General features: G+C 50.5%; 1 protein-coding gene across 1 annotated transcript in view; it reads right to left on the bottom strand.

The window, feature by feature from the left end:
* Positions 1-12819: 12819 nt before the first annotated feature.
* The window catches only part of CABLES1 (Cdk5 and Abl enzyme substrate 1), a 139555-nt gene continuing 134131 nt past the window's right edge, over positions 12820-18243 (bottom strand). Inside the window, exons 9-10 of the mRNA XM_011988094.1 lie at positions 17778-17998; positions 12820-14241 (exon numbers count right to left, since the gene is read on the bottom strand). Coding sequence (XP_011843484.1) covers positions 14101-14241; positions 17778-17998 — 362 coding nt within the window. The 3' untranslated portion in view covers positions 12820-14100. The remainder of the gene's footprint in view (positions 14242-17777; positions 17999-18243) is intronic.

Raw genomic sequence — 18243 nt, forward strand, 5'->3', positions numbered from 1 at the left:
AGATGTTCCATTGCCCAGGGATGGGCAGGAGACAGATGTTTTTCTCTATCTCAACTGCCAAGAGGCCTTCTTTCCTCTTATATTAATCCTCCTCAGCACAGACCCTTCACGGGTGTCAGGCTGGGGGACGATCAGGTCTTTCCCTTCCCACAAGGCCATATTTCAGACTATCACATGGGGAGGAACCTTGGACAATACCTAGCTTTCCTAGGCAGAGGTCCCTGCGACCTTTGGCGGTATAAGTGTCCCTGGGTACTTGAGATTAAGAGAATGGTGATGACTTTTCACAAGCATACTGCCTTCAGGCACTTGTTTAACAAAGCACACCCTGCACAGCCCCAAAATCCATTAAACCTTGAGTCACCACAGCACATGTCTCTTGCAAGGACAAGGTTGGGGGTAGGGTCACGGATTAACAGCATCTCAAATGCAGAACAAAATGGAGTCTCTTATGTCTGCTTCTTTCTATATAGACACAGTAACAGTCTGATCTCTTTTCCCCACATCCAGTCAGGTAATGGGGAAGCTGGTGGGGTGAATGATCACCTGGGTTTGTCTCACCAACCCCCGGAGGGCACGGTTCATGGACCTTGAGTAGCCTCTAGGTGCCTGCCCAGTTTCAGGTCCAAGGCTGCACCTAGAATTATTGCTTCAATAGCTGAGACTCTGGCTTGAGGCAAGTTGGAACAGACCAGTCCTGTGGGGCCAGAAAAATCTGCAGGCACCCAAGGTCTGCTGGCAGCCTGGTTGTGTGAGTGCGTGAGGTCAGGGAGACAGGAGGAGGCAGAACATTGCGAAGTTCCCACCCTCTGCTGCCCCTCCCTGCACCCTACACACATGCACAAGCACTCGCACAAGCACACACATACACTCACACAAGCACATACAAGCACACTCACACATACACTCACAAAACACACAAGCACAAAAACACACACAAGCACACACACACAAGCACATACAAGCATACTCATACATACACTCACAAAACACAAGCACACACAAAAGCACACACACAAGCACACACAAAAGCACATACAAGCATACTCACACATTCACAAAACACACAAGCACACACAAGCACAACAAACAAGCACACAAAACACAAGCAGACAAGCACACACACACAAGCATACACACTCACATAAGCACATACAAGCACACTCACAAAACAAGCACACACACAAGCACACACAAGCACATACAAGCACACTCACACATACACTCACAAAACACACAAGGACACACACAAGCACATACAGGCATACTCACACATACACTCACAAAACACACAAGCACACATAAGCACAACAAACAAGCACACAAAACACAAGCAGACACAAGCACACACACACAAGCACACACATACACTCACACAAGCACACTCACACTCAAAAAACAAGCAGACAAGCACACACAAGCACACTCACACTTTCATACACAACACACAAGCAGACACACAGGCACACACATACACTCACAAGCACACACAAGCACACACGCACAAGCACCCACACACACAAAACAGACACACAAGGACACACACATACACAAGCACACACACACAAGCGCACACACACGCACACATATACACTCACACACACAAGCACACACTCCCACACCTGCCTCAGGGACTCAGGTTTGTAAGGCCTGAGGTGAGGGGACTGCTCCAGGCCTAAGTTAGAGAGTTTTCCAGGGAGTGCGTGGGGGAGGCTGAGCACGGAGTCAGATGTGAGACTGAGGGAAATGGGGCTTTCCCCGTCACACGGAGAACACAGTGCTGCCCCGACCCCTGCCTGCGCTGGACACAGCACCTGGGGCCCGGTGGACTACGGCAACAGTGGCAGTGGGGAGGCTGCCTCCAGGGGGCTCAGAGACGGTGGGTGTTCCAGTGGGGCTAGGGGAAGGGGCAGGGAGGGAATGGACCCACTGACCAGGCTCCTGCCCAGCATGTATGCGATGGCTGGGGATGGGGACTTTCAGGCCAGCAGGAAACTCAGGCAACATTTGGCCACCTTTCCCCACTATGGGGCACCAGGCCGTACATCCCACCTTGTCCCAAGGCATGGAATTTACTTTTATTCTGTGGCTAAGCTGATTCTTTCTTCTCAAGAATTATCTACCTCCTTATAATCCATTTTCCTTCCCAATCCTTCGGTCAGGGAGTCCATGGATGCCACTGCTGAGGTCTCAGCAGCCTGGTACGTGGTTCTGGGCTGGAGGTGAGTAGCCCATTGAGCCTCAGCTCTCCCATATTTAACATGGAAAGGTAGGGCTGGGAGCCATGGCTCATGTCAATAATTCCAGCATTTCAGGAGGCTGAAGCAGGAGGGTTGCTTGAGACCAGGATTTGTGACCAGTCTGCACAACAGAGTAAGACTCTGTCTCTACAAAAAATTTTAAAACTAGCCAGGCGTGGTGGTGTGTACCTGTGTAGTCCCAGCTACTCGGGAGGCTGAGGCAGGAGGATCACTTGAGCCCAGGAGGTTGAGGCTGCAGTGAGCTGTGATTGTGCCACTGCACTCTGGCCTGGGTAACAGAGTGAGACCTCGTCTCAAAAAAATAAATAAAATAAAATGGAAAGGTAATTTAATCCCCTCAAAGGTTTGTTGAAACAATTAAATGGAAAAAACTTACAGTAATGTATGTATGTACGTGTGGTGCTTAGCATACCGGCACACAGTAAACAAGCAGTAAACCTTACTGTTATCCTTATGACCATCAACAAGCAGGGCTCTCCACAGTGACTGGCTCTGGGTGGCAGGAGACTTGCGGTGTCTGAGTAAATGGAATGTGACCGTGAGGCAAATGACTTTAACATCCATTAGCACTTCCATATCTAAGTGAGTGTGGAATATGTCGTCACCCCGGAAGTCCTCATTCATTCAGGAGGTCGCAGAACAGAGCGATTGCATTCTCTAGACCTTCATAAGCACCAGGCTCAGACAGCTCCCTGTAACTAGGGAAGTTACAGTTTCCCATGCTGGTTCACTTTCCCTGTCTCCACAACAATTATTCCAAACACTTTTTACTCTTCAAACTCCCTTTCTGTTTTTGCCCTTCTCTTCCCTCCGTGTAGACGGGCCTCCCCTCTTTCTTCAAAGGAAACTGAAAGCTGTCAGGTGAGCTCATTCACTGTCTCAGTGTCGTCCACACACACCTGCCCACGTTTGCGCTTCTCTTCCCTTCTTTTTGCAGCTGAGGAGTATTTTCTCATCAACTTAACATTTATCCCTCTGATTCTGCGCATTCGGATTCCAACGCCTGCCTTCTCAGAAAGCCAGGGATCTCTCTCTGTTGGCTGTTTCACCTTTTCCGTCTCTACCGGCTTGAAGCACCCTCAAGTCTTTCCCATTTAAAATAGACAACAAAACAAAAACGTGGCTTCTTTCTTCATCCAGTTGATCTAAGCTGGCGCTCCTCGTGTCATCAGCACACCCATTGACAAGAAAAAACCAGGCTGATTGCGGCTCACCGATGTCATGGAGAAGAACGTAGCTTGGGCAGTGTTTCAGAGCTGGGAAGACAAGGGCAGAATCTATCCCAGATTGGAAGTTTGGTCTGAGGTGAGTCTTTCCATGTGGGGAGGTAGGACTGGGTAATCATCAGGATTCGGGAGTCTAGGATTGGTGGAAACTACAGAGGGTCCAACACTTCAAGTGCAAACTATCTGTGGGCACTGTGCTTTGAGGAATGGGGAAGTTTCTGTAGTCAATAATCAAACCGTGTGTTGGGAGACAGTCCCAAAGAGGAATGAAACGCTAATGAAGACAGTGGTAGAGCAAAGTCAGGTTCGTGTAGGCAGTCAGGTATGGTTTCGCTTCTCTGTGTCCTGGCTGAGTGCGAGGGTAGAAGATTTTGGTTCTTAGCTTCTGATTTATTTCCTAGCTCCTTCCTCTTGTTCACAACCTATAGTCTGAGCTGAACTTGAGAGGGGTGTGGGGCTTGGCAGTGTGTTATAGACACCCTGAAATTCACCTGCAACCTCCAGTGGTGTCCTGAGGTCATGTGGGCGCTGGACACCTGAAGAGACCAAGGGTGGTGTCAGTGAAGAAGGTGGCAGAATCTTAGACCAGGAATGAGGTGAGGCCACATTGCTTCTCACAAAACTGCCCCCGGTTCCGCAAGTCATCAGCCAGGGGCAGCCTCATTTTCAGCCGGGCTCTGGTTTAGAGCACTCACTCACTGTGGGGCAGCAGCGCGATCACCTTCTTCTGTGTCAGGCCCCACGCAGATGCGGTTTAGGGCCGAGTGTGGGCACAGCTCTACCTCTGTGGTCTGTTGGTTGGATGCTCTGCCCTGGAGTGCAGGGCCTAGGCTTGGTGGGGACACAGACCAGCAGGCCAGGCAGCCCACCAGCCCCTCATCAACGAACCAGGAGTCACTCCCTGAGCCCGGGCGTGGGAGCCTCTCTGGGGGAGGAGGGAGAGGGAGGGAATCCAACAGGTTGCTCTGCAGGACGAGTGTCACTGAGGGGGCTCCAGGGGCCACCTTTGAGGACAGCTGTCCAGGTGAGCTGGCCAGGCGACCTTGTCGTCACCGAGGAAGCCTCAAGGCCACAGGGGCCTCATAATCACCCCATTGAGCGGCTCAAGTAAGCACCTGGGGGAATTTGGGTTCAAGGAAGCAGAAAAACACCTGAAGTCCATTTGTTGGCTAAGGACTGTGAGGCCGCCTGATTGAAGAGACCATTGTGCCTCTTCAAGAATATCACCGGTCCCAGCTCCTGCATTCCCTGGGTTGTCACTGACACTCTGCCTGAGCAGTGGGGACAAGAAAGGAATGGAATCTGAATGTATTTTATGGTCCCATTTGGCCCTAGACACCTATCTGTGCTCCAATCTCTTTCTCTATAAAGCAGGATTTTTTTTTTCTTTCTAAGAATTAAGTTCAATGGAGGTAAAAATAATAATTGTTTCCATCTATTGAGTGCCTACTGTATGCCAGGCCCTGGGCCAGGGGTTTACTATGCCATCTTCCAGAGCCCCTCTGATAGGAGGTACTATGACCCCAAGCAGGCATGGGCTGGCCAGTGGCTTGCATAAGGCCACACGGTCTGCCTAGCTCTGGAATCTGTTCCTGCCTTCCAGGGCCTGACCCTCCTAAGGGTCAGCTGCCCCTGGGCTCGCTAGCCGCGGCTTCTGAGAAATGGTCCCTTCCGGCTGCATATTTTCCCCCAAAAATGTTCTAGCCCCAGGCTTCTCCTGAAGACAGCTTCTGTCACTCTCTCCAACACACACAGGAAAGAAGGGGGGAAAGTAAGCGATTCTCATTTGTGTCTTGTTTTATTTTATAAATAAAAATGAAAATTGATTTCATGGAGAAGGCGGCTGCCTTAGGGAACATGGTATCTGGCTTAGACACTCGTAGAACAGTATGTGTGCTTCATCAGGGCCTTCTAGATAAGCCTCAGAGGAGAACTGCTTCCTCTTTCTGGAATCCACGGTTTTTAAAAAATAATTTATAGCAGGTGGTTCTGGCAGAGTGTGCCATCCACCCTCTCCAGCGGGGAGAGAGATTTCTTTTTGGTCATCTTTTATGATCAGCTTCTGTTCAGATGACCCTCATAAGAGAACCCCCCAAGAACTCCAAAGTCTCAGCCGGGCCACGGCAGCTGTAGGGGTCTGGGCTGGTGGGAAGTGCCCATTGGGCTGCTTCAAGGCATTGGAGCCAAACTTTTTCTTTCCTTTGTTTTTGTTTTGTTTTGTTTTGTTTTTGGAGAGCCATGTGATATTTTTGATTGTTCCTATCCATCCTTGGTGCTTTTGGAGTACGATTCCTCCTGCTTGTTTCCAGAACGCTTTGGAGTTATAGACAACCCCAGATTGCCCGTACTTGATGAGACACAGTTTCCTACTCTGCCAACTGGGTGTATTGGCCAAAGCCACAGCAGGAACTTGATGGCTTGTGCACTGGGGGAAATTGAAGTGAGTTCAGTGAAGGAACTGTCCAAGAAGGGGTGGCGAGATCCCAGGACTAGCAGGGCCCCTTGTTTGGGGTGGAGGCTGGGCTGTGGAACACACACCCCCATTTCTGTTCTCCTCCTGCCCTCTGATTTCTGATCAGTGTCTCTCCTTCCAGAACCTAACTAGAAGCTGGAGGGCAAGGAAACCTGGGTGCTGGGATCTGCAGAGTCAGCCCTGAGTGAGACGCGGATGTAGCTGGATATTTATCCCCACCCAAATTTCATGTTGAAAGTAATTCCTGATGTTGGAGGTGTGGCCTGGTGGGAGGTGTTTGGGTCATGGGGGTGGATCCCTCATGAGTGGCTTCGTGCTGTCCTCGCGATAGTGAGTGAATCCTCACGAGATCTGGTTATTTAAAAGTGTAGGCTGGGCACCGTGGCTCACGCCTGTGATCCCAGCACCTTGGGAGGCTGAGATGGGAGGATCGCTTGAGCCCACAAGTTTGAAACCAGCCTGAGCAACACAGTGAAACCCCATCTCTACAAAAAAATACAAAAATTAGTTGGGCGTAGCTTGATGCACCTGTAATCCCAGCCTATTTGGGAGGCTGAGGTGGGAGAGTCGATAGAGCCTGCAGCAAGCCATGATTACATCCCTGCACTCTACCTGGGCAATAGAGTGAGACCCTGTCTCAAAATAAAAAATGACAGCTGGGCGCGGTGGCTCATGCCTATAATCCCAGCACTTTGGGAGCCCAAGACAGGCGGATCATGAGGTCAAGAGTTCGAGACCAGCCTGAGCAACATAGTGAAACCCTGTCTCTACTAAAAATACAAAAATTAGCCAGGTGTAGTGGTACGTGCCTGTAATCCCAGCTACTTGGGAGGCTGGGGCAGGAGAATCACTTGAACCTTGGTGAGCCAAGATCGCACCACTGCATTCCAGCTTGGGTGACAGGGTGAGACTCCATCTCAAAAAAAAGAAAAGAAAGAAAGTGTGGCACCTTCCCACCCCTCTTGCTCCTGGTTTGCTGTGTAGCGGCCTGTTCCCGCTTTGCCTTCTGTCATGAATAAAAGCTCCCTGAGGCTTCTCCAGAAGCTGAGCAGACTCTGGCACCTGCAGAACCGTCAGCCAATTAAGCCTCTTTTCTTTGTAAATTACCCAGTCCCAAGCATTTCTTTATAGCAATGCAAGATCGGTCTAGCACAGATGCTGAGCAGAAAGCTGATTCAGTTGCAGAGAACAATCCGCCCAGTGCGGTAATTAGTTTTGCGATGGCTCGTTTAACTCAACCAGTGTTCATTTGGTGAATTCTGCGTACCAGGCTCTGTGATAGGTGCTCGGGTTCATGGTAGCAGAATCCAGTCCTGCCCTGCTGACCCGTTTGGTCTAGAGCAGCAGTTAAGGACATGGAGGTGCTTCTCAGCACACCTGACACAGCTGACGAGGGCCTGTGCTCTGCAAGTGGCAGCGAATCAAAGTCTGTCTGTGACATTTGGGGGCTGAGACATGAATAGTCTCAGACAGCTCATAGTCCCTGAGCCATTCTTTGTGTGATGTGGCCATCCTTGCCAGCTGACCGCCTGGCCAAGGTATGCTTGGCTTAGCCTTGGAGCAAAACAAATTTGCATTTCCTAGTCACACACTGATGAAAGGGACAGCAGCCAAGGAACCTGCAGAGCTGTAGGGCAAGGAGAATTTGTCTTAATTATAATACATGGTGGAAAATCTATACATGCACCGCAAGACACTAGCTGGTGAAACGGTGGTGGATGTGAACACTGGCTGCGTTAAACCTGATTGTGATCTTTTACTCACTTTCAGAAGCCCCTTAGCTTACCTGTTATGGAAGCAAGTTTTCCAAACATTTCGTGTTCTACCAGGGGCTCAGAGGTGGGCCCCACATCAAATGTGGAGGCCACTCAGACCCGAGAAGACGATGCTATGGATTAGTAACTCCAGATCCCTTCTCTTCTGCAGGGGAAAGGGCCAGCAGTGGCTGGGAAGGGCAGGGAGAAGGCCCTGTCTAACCGAGGGCATCAGAAGGCCCCCTTTAACTCAAGGCCATCTCTCCAGCATCTGACTCAGCCTGGCTTTGGCCCTCCACCATCTTAGCGACTCTGTTTCGTTCTAAGTGTGAGGCAGGACAGGTGCTTGGGCTTTGGAATTACACAGAGCTGGGTTTGAATCTTGCCTTTTCACTTCATCATCGTGTGTCACTGGCCACCTTATGTGATGTTGCAGAGCCCCAGGTACCTCGTCAATGAAATGGGGTCCAGGATACGAATTGGAGTTTGTTTAAGGGTTAAATGAGGACAGGTGCTTTAGGTGCCCCGCACGGGGCTGGCACATGATATCTGCTTGGTGAAGATCGAGTCCTCCCAAGCACCAGCCCCTTGCTGAGGACCGTGTCCAAGGCGCCATCTGCCTACCGCAGTTCACATCTCTGGTTTCTCGCTAGCCTGTTCTGGCGCCCTGGTCAGGAGTCCCTGATTTCATTCCCACCCATCTTCTTGCCAAGCACCTAACTTGTCAGTTCTGGTTTCTTGGTCTTCACTTTTGGGACCAAACAATTGCTCCATCTTGGCCCACTTTGGAATCTGTGGACCAGGCTGACTCCTGAGCACTGATTTCCAACCCTGCTGCCTTGGCCTGGGCCATCCTCGGCCCACCTGGGGAATCTGTCTCTGCCCTGGAGCTTCCCTTTCAAGCTTCCACATTGAGGCTCCTCTGGAGAACAGCCTCACGGCATCTAGTGAGGGTGCCTTGCACCTGCCCCCCGCAGGCTCTGCCCGACATCAGGAAGCTCACAGAACCCGGTGGAAGACACATTTCATAAACGCTAGGTGGACCTCAATGAATGTCAGTCCAAGCAAACTGGAGGTCTGCCCATTTGTGACGTCCCCAAGGTCACAGCTCTACAGTCCCCAGCTACAGTAGAGAATTGTCCTCCAGTGCTGTTGGGAGCCCTGACTTGCCACCATCCCAACTCCTCTATCTGTGGGTCCTGGGAACCTGGAATCCAGGCCTCATCTGAGCAGTGACCTTAACCTGCGGCTGCTAGGATGCACTGTAAGTTAGCTCTGTACTTGGGACCACTATGTTAGCTGTTGCTCAGTCCAGTGTACGTCTTTTTGGCTTTGTGCATCCAAAAACATTGTTAGATGAAGCAGCTAGGTAGACACATGTTAAAACAACCTCAGAAGCTGGCACTATTCTTTTTCGTATTAGAGAAAAAAATCCAGATTTTTCTCTGTACCTTTCTCTTTCTTAGACAGTTTTATGTCTTATGCTAATACGGAGGAATGGTGCCTCTCAGACTTTAACAGGCATACAAATCACCAAGGAGGAATGGTCAGACGTAGATTCTGCATCTTTAAGAAGCCCGTAGGTGATGTGAATGCTGCCGATCCTTGGGCCGTGCTCTGAGTAGGAAGATGGTGAGAGATGGTGGCACGTGGAAGCCCCAGCTTATGGTAGTCTGACATGTGCAACTGTCAACTTTACGATGGTGCGAAAGCATTCCGTAGAAATGTACTTTGAATTTTCATCCTTTCCCAGGCTAGCCATGTGCTGTATGGTACCCCTTGGAGATGCTAGGCTGAATCATCTCACATAAAGCCTTTTGTAAGAAAGTGTTGATTACCTCATATAATTTATCGAATACTGTACAGAAGTGTTCTGAGTGTATTTGAGGCAGGAAAGGTTAAGCTGTGATGTTTAGTAGGTTAGATGTACTTTTTTTTCTTTTTTTGTTTTCTGAGACAGGGTCTTGCTCCCTTCACCCAGGCTGGAGTGCAGTGGTGTGATCACAGTTCACTGCAGCCTTGACCTCCTGGACTCTGGTGATTCTCCCACCTCAGCCTCCCAAGTAGCTGGGACTATGGGTGTGTACCACCATGCCCAGTTAATTTTTTGTATTTTTAGTAGAGACAGGGTTTTGCCATGTTGCCCAGGCTGGTCTCAAGCAATCCACCCACCTCAGCCTCCCAGAGTGCTGGGATTACAGGTGTGAGCCAATGTGCCCACCCCAGCCCACCCTTAAAAAAAGAAATACAGACATGGTCTTGCTCTGTTGCCCAGACTGGAATGCAGTGGCATGATCCTAGCTCACTGCAGCCTTGAACTCCTGGGATCAAGTGATCCTTCTGTCTTAGCCTCCTGGGTAGCTGGGACTACAGGTGCAAGCCACCGCGCCTAGCCATATTAGGTGTATTGATGTTGTGTAGATGATGTGCCGTCTGAGTCAAGACGCATCTGTGTGAGGAAGCACAGTACTCGCCGGGCATTTCTTTGTGTTTTTGCCAGTCTTAGGTTTGCAGCCTTTCTGGACTATCTATCTTGAAGTCTAAAGGGCCCTTTATGGGGTGGGGACTCTTAGATCGCACCACTTCCCATCCTGGCCTGGGTCCCTTCAGCTGGGCTGTGTGCAGGTGGCAAGAGGACCTTTCCCCTTCACCTGCCATTTTTCTTCTTTTCCAGCTTTGAATCTCAGCTCTGCCTTGCAGCTGCATGACTGGCAGCTGTTTATTGACACTGGTGTTGGTGATGTGATTCCAGGTTTACACTCTTAAATTTACTCCCTGCTCTTGCTGGCCCTCAGCACTGTGCTTACCCAAGTGTGCCAATGGCCCCAGGGAGGTGATGTCAGGGCGCGCCCCATCCCCAACCAAAACAATCCCCCTTGATTTGAAAGAGGTCTTTTGTTGCTGAACAGGTAACAAAACCAGCCGGCTCAAAGACACTTCGTTCTTCAGCCTCCCCCCACCCCACCCACTCGAGCTTGCAGCGGACAGGAAGGCTTCAGGCTCTCAGGAGTCGCAGGAGGCAGCCAGGGCTGGGGAGGGCAAGGGGCCGGCCCTTCAGCACTGAGCCGGAAACGTCTGAGCGAGAGATAAAGAACTCAGCAGCCAGAGTATTCAACAGTTTTATTTTGCTGTTGGGGAATGAAGGGAACAGGAAGGAATGACACGGAGGGGAAGGAAGCTGCCGGCTCCCATCACTAAGGGAGGGCACGTGGTACAGAGTGATTTGTGTGAAGCGGCCGCCCCAAGCTGAGCCTGCGGCCGATGACCACAGAAACCCTGGAAGGGAAATCTGTGACCAGAACAACAAAATGCCAAGGAAAACAAAACGCATTTGCATTTGGTATGAATTTCCTGTTTAAATAGGTTTTATCAGCGGGAAGAAAGGAAAAGTGGTGACTTCTAAGTGTCATTGGGCTGGCCTGGGCTCCGCCCCTGGCGGGGTACGGCGGGGGCTGGGCCACACGCCCTGCTGCTGCTCTTTCCTCCCGGGGGCAGCTGCAGCAGCCTCGCGGCTTGTCCGCTTCCTATCTCTTACCCAACAGTCAGGGCTCACTAGCGTCCGCTTCCTATCCCTTACCTAACAGGGCTCACTAGCGTCCGCTTCCTATCCCTTACCTAACAGTCAGGGCTCACTAGCGTCCGCTTCCTATCCCTTACCTAACAGTCAGGGCTCACTAGCGTCCGCTTCCTATCCCTTACCTAACAGTCAGGGCTCACTAGCGTCTGCTTCCTATCCCTTACCTAACAGTCAGGGCTCACTAGCGGAGTCCGGGCCCCCCAGGCTGGCTGCGGAAACGGAATCAGGCAGAACCAGCTGGTATTATCCCAAGGAGCGTGGCTGGGCGGAGCTTCCCCACAGATCTCTGAGTGTGGGGAGGACTGGAGAGGCCTCAGGGCAGTTCTGAGAGGGGGCAGGGCTTACAAGAGGCTGAAGTTGCTCTCTGTGGTGGAGGTCAAAGGGTAAAACCTCAGAGCGAGTCTGCTGCCTGGCCTTCTTGCTTCACGGGCTCAGGCTTCCTCCTCGCCGAAGCCCAAGGCTGCGACGTGTCTGGAATGTTCTGTGTCACAGGAGTGCCTCTGGCAGCGACCTGCATCTCTCACCCTCCTCATCTTCCTTTGCCTCTGAAAAGCTCATGTCATGGTTGTGCAAAAGGAGACCTCCTGATAAAATACCTTCTCAGCCCCGACTTCTCTCAAATGAATTAAAACAAAACTGCCCATTCCACAAATCCACAGGCAAGGAGAGTTGAAAATGAAAATGCATCTTTAAAAAATAATGGACCACTAACTTCATGGGCTCACCTCATAAATCTAAAAACCAAACACATCACCCCAAATCCAAGTAAATTGGCTTGATTTTATCACACAGCAAAGGATTCAGGCTTCTCTCCCCATGTCTGGGCTGGTGGCCTGTGTCATCCATAGGACGTCCCTCCCCCAACCCCATCCCCCGAAGCTTGGCAGGAAACTCGGGGCAGATGGGCAGTGGGGAGCTCTCTGGGCCGTTTCCAGATACCCAGGCCATTTCTCAGAAAGGCTGTCCCCCTGCAGGCACTGAGGGAGGTGGATGGCTCATCAGAGAGGCAAGGTGACAGACCCCATGTGAGGAAGGCCAAGGGCATTTTGTAGTTCAGGCGATGGAGGCACCTTGAATATTTTCTCAATTTGCTTTATAAACAGCAAGTGCTCTTAAGTATCAGTTGATCTAGTTTTCGATCAGCTAAAGAGACCACAGTAATCATATCCTCTCCCTCCTCCCTCTCCCCACCACCCAAATCACTGTCTTACAACAGTGATTCTGGCCAAGGAAATTTGTTAGCAAAATATTTAGGACTAAACTCAGTGTAATGTAAGATTCTGAAGAAGCCAAGTATTCTGTTTTGGCCCTCACCAGCTGCTGCCTGAATTTCCCCATCCTCCAAGACTGTCAAGAATCTGACAGCTCTGCTAACGGAAGCTGCAGACCCTCGGTTCGGTTCCGTCGCCCTTTCTCTGGGCTGGTGTGTGAAGCTCCGAATCTGTGACCTCACTAGAATCAGTGTGCGCAAGGGGATCAGCAATGCAGGGCAAAGGTGACTGGTGAGACACACGCCTACACAAACGCATACAGGTATACAAAAAGCAACAAGAGTTTAATTCTCTTTTTACATGGCCACAGGCTCTCTTCAGTCAGGGGAACTTCAGCTGGTGCCTCTCTCTTGCAGCTGTGAGGCGACAGTGTGGTGACACGCCTCATGCAGACTGTCCCGGTAAACGAGGACAACTCACCATTAAAATCTTGCATGAACAGCCCTGGGCACGTGGGAATGGTAAGAGCCACCGTCTCCTTAGTCAGCTTAACCACAGCTCCAAACGCAGTTTGTCCCAGCTGGCAAACGCCTCAAACACCAATCATGCGTCGTGTTCCTATTCTGGGTTTTTATAAAACACTTTTCTATAGAGATATAGATAGCACAGTAAATGTGCTTATGATGCACTCTAACATAGAGGACAGGAATACACACTGTGGGGCGCCGCCCCAGCCGTCTCCACAGTGGAGAAAGTGCGAGGGTTAAACACGCGTGGTGTGGTGGCAGACGGCAGGAAGTTAGAGCGCCACGCTCCACGCCCTTCCACGCGACTGACTCATCCAACACTCAGAACTCGCCTTCTTTACCCCCTTGGTGGGTAGGAGCAGTAACAAAACAACGTCATTTTTCTAAGGGTGGAGGATGTCAAACTGTCTGGTACCGAGAGAGCAATTCTTATCCAGAAATCATCTAGAAATAATTGCTGAAGGTCAGCCTGGCCCGTGGCCCCAGGCTGAAGGCTGCTCTGTAAAGGGTGGGACTGGCTCTGGGGGGTCTAGGGCTGATGCAGCATCTCTCAGACACTTGTACACTCACACACCCACACGCCCCAGGGCAAAGTGCACTTCCAATGGCTGATACAAAAATAGATTGGCACACCCTTTGACACAAGGAGGTTATCTTCTAAAAGTTTTCCCCCAACTTCTGCAGACTCTCTTCCCCCATAGGCTCAAGCCCTTCACACTCCAAGTTGGAACAGATCTGGAGAAGGCCCTGGACCACGCTTGCAAAGTTTGTGAATGCTGGGGAGAAAGAGCGGGCTGGGGCAGCTGGCGATTCTCGCTAGTGGACAGAGGACAGGGCCTCTCTGTTCTCAGCACGCACCTCCTCTTCCCTTGTTTGAGGAGTCCACAGCTCATGGCTCCTCTTGGCTACACACCCAAGACTCCTTGGAAAGTTCCTAGTACTGCTTCTCCTCAAACCATGTCGAGAGGAAGAAGTCTGGTATTTTGAGTTCTATGTTTTTTCATTTCCAGTAGTAAGTGCTGCTCCACCAAGCTGAGAAGAAACGGTCTTTGGCTCTCCTGGGAGCCGGTGCTAGGAGCTCTGGACCAGGCGTCTGTAGTGGGGCATGACTTCGTGCTCTGGCAAGTGGAGGGCGAATTCCAAGGCCACTAACACTGGGAATTCAAAGGCAATCAGTTCTCGCCTGTTCAGCCGGAACTTCTCTTCCAGTTTCTGCAACAAAATGAAAGAAAATCAAAAGCATGTTCGTTTTGAAATGAAAATCCTAGTCTTTCTGCAACTGCAGCTTCTCTATCCCCCAGCCAGGGAGTGCTTAGGAGAAATCCACTTTGGTGAAAGTTCTGTGGAGGAAGAAAGGGAGGCATGGGCTGTGCTTCCTGCCTTCAGTCCTGGTTGTGAAGGAACCACGCCTTTTCCGGGGGCCGCCCGGAACCACACATACATCTTATGACATCATTTCATCCTCTCAGTAATATGACATGGCTCATGCTCCGTATCTCTATTTCACAGATGAGAAAACAGGCTCCAAGAAGTCAGAGAGCTTAGCCAGGGTCACGTGGGCAGCAAATTACAGCACTAAGATTCCATTCTAACTGGGACTCAAACTCTACCTGTGACAACTAAGTGATTCAGGTTTAAAGACTGAAAATAAAGCAAACCGGTGGTGGTTCACGCCTGTCATCCCAGCACCTTGGGAGGCCGAGGTGGGTGGATCACTTCAGGTCAGGAGTTTGAGACCAGCCTGGCCAACATGGTGAAACCCGGTCTCTACTAAAAATGACAAAAATTAGCCGGGCATGATGGTGGGCGCCTATGATCCCAGCTCCTCCGGAGGCTGAGGCAGGAGACTCACTTGAACCCGGGAGGTGAAGGTTGCAGTGAGTCAAGATCATGCCAGTGAACTCCAGCCTGGGCAACAAAGCAAGATGCTGTTTCAAAAAATAAATAAAATAAAACAATAAAATAAAGCAAACCGCCCACGACAATAAAAACCATGTGGTAAGTTCAGAAGGGAGTGCACCGATTCTACGTAGTTCAGTCCATTCCTCTTACAAGGATCGACCTCCTCGGGAAGTCCCCACTTTCACAGTGCCACTGAGCCTGGTGGCATCCTGCATGTCCACCCAACTGCAGGGGCTGCTGGAGCTGGAAAAGGAGGAGAACCACCAAGGTGGGGATGGGCAGGGAGGGCCTCTGTTTGCTCAGGCACATTCTGCCTTGGCGTAAAACCAGCTTTTGTCTTACTAAAGCAAATTCTACGCACGGAGCAGATGTTGATTGCTTTCAGATCATAACTGGGATAAGCTCTTGAGTTAGGTTTCTTGCTACTGTAAGTGGCTGGTCAAACCATTACTGTTATATTCTGCATCAATAGTGAGGAAGGCCTCACCCCATGTAAGGAAGGCCAAGGGCATTTTGTAGTTCAGGCGATGGAGGCACTGTGAATAAGGTAAAGTTGTCAGCTTCTGCTGTGTGGTATATTGCTCAAGTATGATTAAATGTGCATATTATTTATAATTTTATAAATATTTGTTACATCTAAAGATTCGTTAGTTCTTGGCCAGACAAGATTATAATGACTCATGTCTATAATCCCAGTACTTTGGGAGGTTGAGGTGAAAGGGTAGCTGGAGGCCAGGAGTTCACGACTAGCCTGGGCAATACAGCGAGACCTGGTCTCTATAAAAAATAAAGAACATTAGCCAGGTGCCGTGGTGCATGCCTGTAGTTCCAGTTACTTGGGAGGCCAAGGTGGGAGGACTGCTTGAGTCTGGGAGGTGGAGGCTGCAGTGAGCTATGATTGTGCCACTGCACTCCAGCCTGGGTGACCGAGTGAGACCCTGTCTCAAAAAACAAACAAACAGAAATCATGAGTTCAGCAGGTATCTGTCTCAGCCTACTGATTCTCAGCTGAGTTGGTCCAATGTCACTTCTAGGTTCCTGTATTTACTGGATAAGCTAGATGATTTTGTACCATTTCTTAAAATCTGTAAAGCACTGACCTAAAGTATACTCTTTTCAACTGGGGAGTACCTACCTTAGTGCCCTTTTGCCTTTGCCACTGAAGACAGCTAGACAGTGAGACATATGGGGTATTGACTAAACCATGTCTTTTATTTTCTGTATTCTGATGCTTTGACATCTGGGGCCTTGCTGACTCCGGAGGGACTGCCCTTCCCAGGGCTAGCCAAATCCTCCACAGTGACCCCTTTTGCTTTTGGAATGCAAGCCAACCAATCCAGAGGCCACGTTCGCACCACCTCCTCCATGGGCCTCACACTCCGGGCCACTATCCACCTGCCCTTATCACCCCAGAGCCAGGCACCAGACAATTAGGGACAGACGCTAAGCCAGAGCCCATCAAAACTATTCAAACTAGCCAATCCCAGACCCACGGACCCTGCCTTACCTATTCCTTTCTGTGAAAACCAGTCAAGACTCCCTCTGCCTCCTGGCCAATCCCAGGGCTTCCATGCACAGCTCCCACAGCATGGCATGCCCCTTGTCACGGGCTGAATGCTTGTGTCCCCCCAAATTCCTATGTGGATGCCCTAATACTTCACGTGATAGTATTAGGAGGTGGGGCCTCTGGGAGTAATTAGGTCTAGACGAGCTCCTGGCCATGGAGTGAAGGGATTCAGAGCCTTAGGAGAAGAAACCAGAGGGCTTGCTTATGTCTCTCTCTGCAGTTAAGGATAGGCAAGCGAGCAAGGGGAGGAACCTCACCAGAACCAAAGCAACTGGTCCCTTGACCCTGGACTTCCCAGTCTGCAAAACTATGAGAAATAAATCTGTCATTTCAGCCATCCAGCCTATGGCATTTTGTTATGGCAGCATCAGCCAAGATACTCCTTCTCGCTGGGCACGGTGGCTCAAGTCTGTAATCCCAGCACTTTGGGAGGTCGAGACGGGCGGATCACGAGGTCAGGAGATCGAGACCATCCTGACTAACACGGTGAAACCTCCTCTCTACTAAAAAAATACAAAAAACTAGCCGGGCGAGGTGGCGGGCGCCTGTAGTCCCAGCTACTCGGGAGGCTGAGGCAGGAGAATGGTGTAAACCCGGGAGGCGGAGCTTGCAGTGAGCTGAGATCCGGCCACTGCACTCCAGCCTGGGCAACACAGCGAGACTCCGTCTCAAAAAAAAAAAAAAAAATACTCCTCTTAGGAGCTGTCAGCTGTCACACACTATCTTCTCAATGGATCTGTCTTCTGATCAGCTGGCTTTACTGTACCTCAAATTTTCTATTAATACATTGAATTCTAAAATAGGCATTCATGTAGCCATCCAAGGAGATCGATGTTTCCTTGCTTTGGTAGGGCTCTCCTTTAAAAGAAAAGAGGTACCAGCCTGTCAAACTCACGCCTGTCCCCAGAGAGGAGCCAGCCACGGAATTAGGCAGCCAAGGTCTTACTGAAGCAACCTGTTTGACATTAGATGCTCTGTGGGTCACACTGCCTGAGGGAATCCCTCGCAGGTGCAGTGGCTTCTATGGCTGTGGGAATGACTGCATCTCTCAGGGTGTCTGAGAATGGATTTTGAGGGCCAGACCCAATGCCCAATGCTGAGGAGCTTTGGTCTTCTCCAAGTAGATCATCCCTATGTTCTAAGATAGCCTGACTATTCCCACTACGGGAAAGACCTCACAGCCTTCACCTCAGTTGCTCACTAAGGATCAGAATCCTTCCAGGCGGGGTTCCGGACCGGAGCGAGTGCTCCTCCAGCCACCAGGACAAAGGCCACTTACATCAATTAAATGCTTGACTTCGTGTTTTTTGAGGTCACTTCCAATTTTGGCTGCTAACAGCACACACGCCCCAGCACACAGCTTCCGGTTCTGTTTGTTGAGCTTCCCCTTGAGGGCGAGCTTTTCGAAGTAGACGAAGGCCATGGCCACCGTGGGCTCCTCAAGGCCACAGTCCTCCTGCGCCAGCTTCCGCATCTCTCGTTTCAGACTGGAGAAAGACAGGCGGAAGGGAACAGTCTTGTGAAAACTTGAGAGTTTTAGGGGACCCCAAAGGAAAAGACTCCCCCATCTTGAAAGCTTTTCTCTTTCTCTTTCCCAGAGGGTGGCCTGGACTGGGATTAAGTCCCTGGGAGTGTGAGGGCTGCATTATGCATGGGGAGCAGACTTACAGAGCTGGGCTTTGGACTTTTCTCTGTTGGTCAGGTCGTATAGAACATGTTTACGTTTTTCTTTCTTTTTTTTTTTT

Source organism: Mandrillus leucophaeus, unplaced genomic scaffold (genome assembly GCF_000951045.1).
Source record: "Mandrillus leucophaeus isolate KB7577 unplaced genomic scaffold, Mleu.le_1.0 Scaffold322, whole genome shotgun sequence".
NCBI lineage: Eukaryota > Metazoa > Chordata > Mammalia > Primates > Cercopithecidae > Mandrillus > Mandrillus leucophaeus.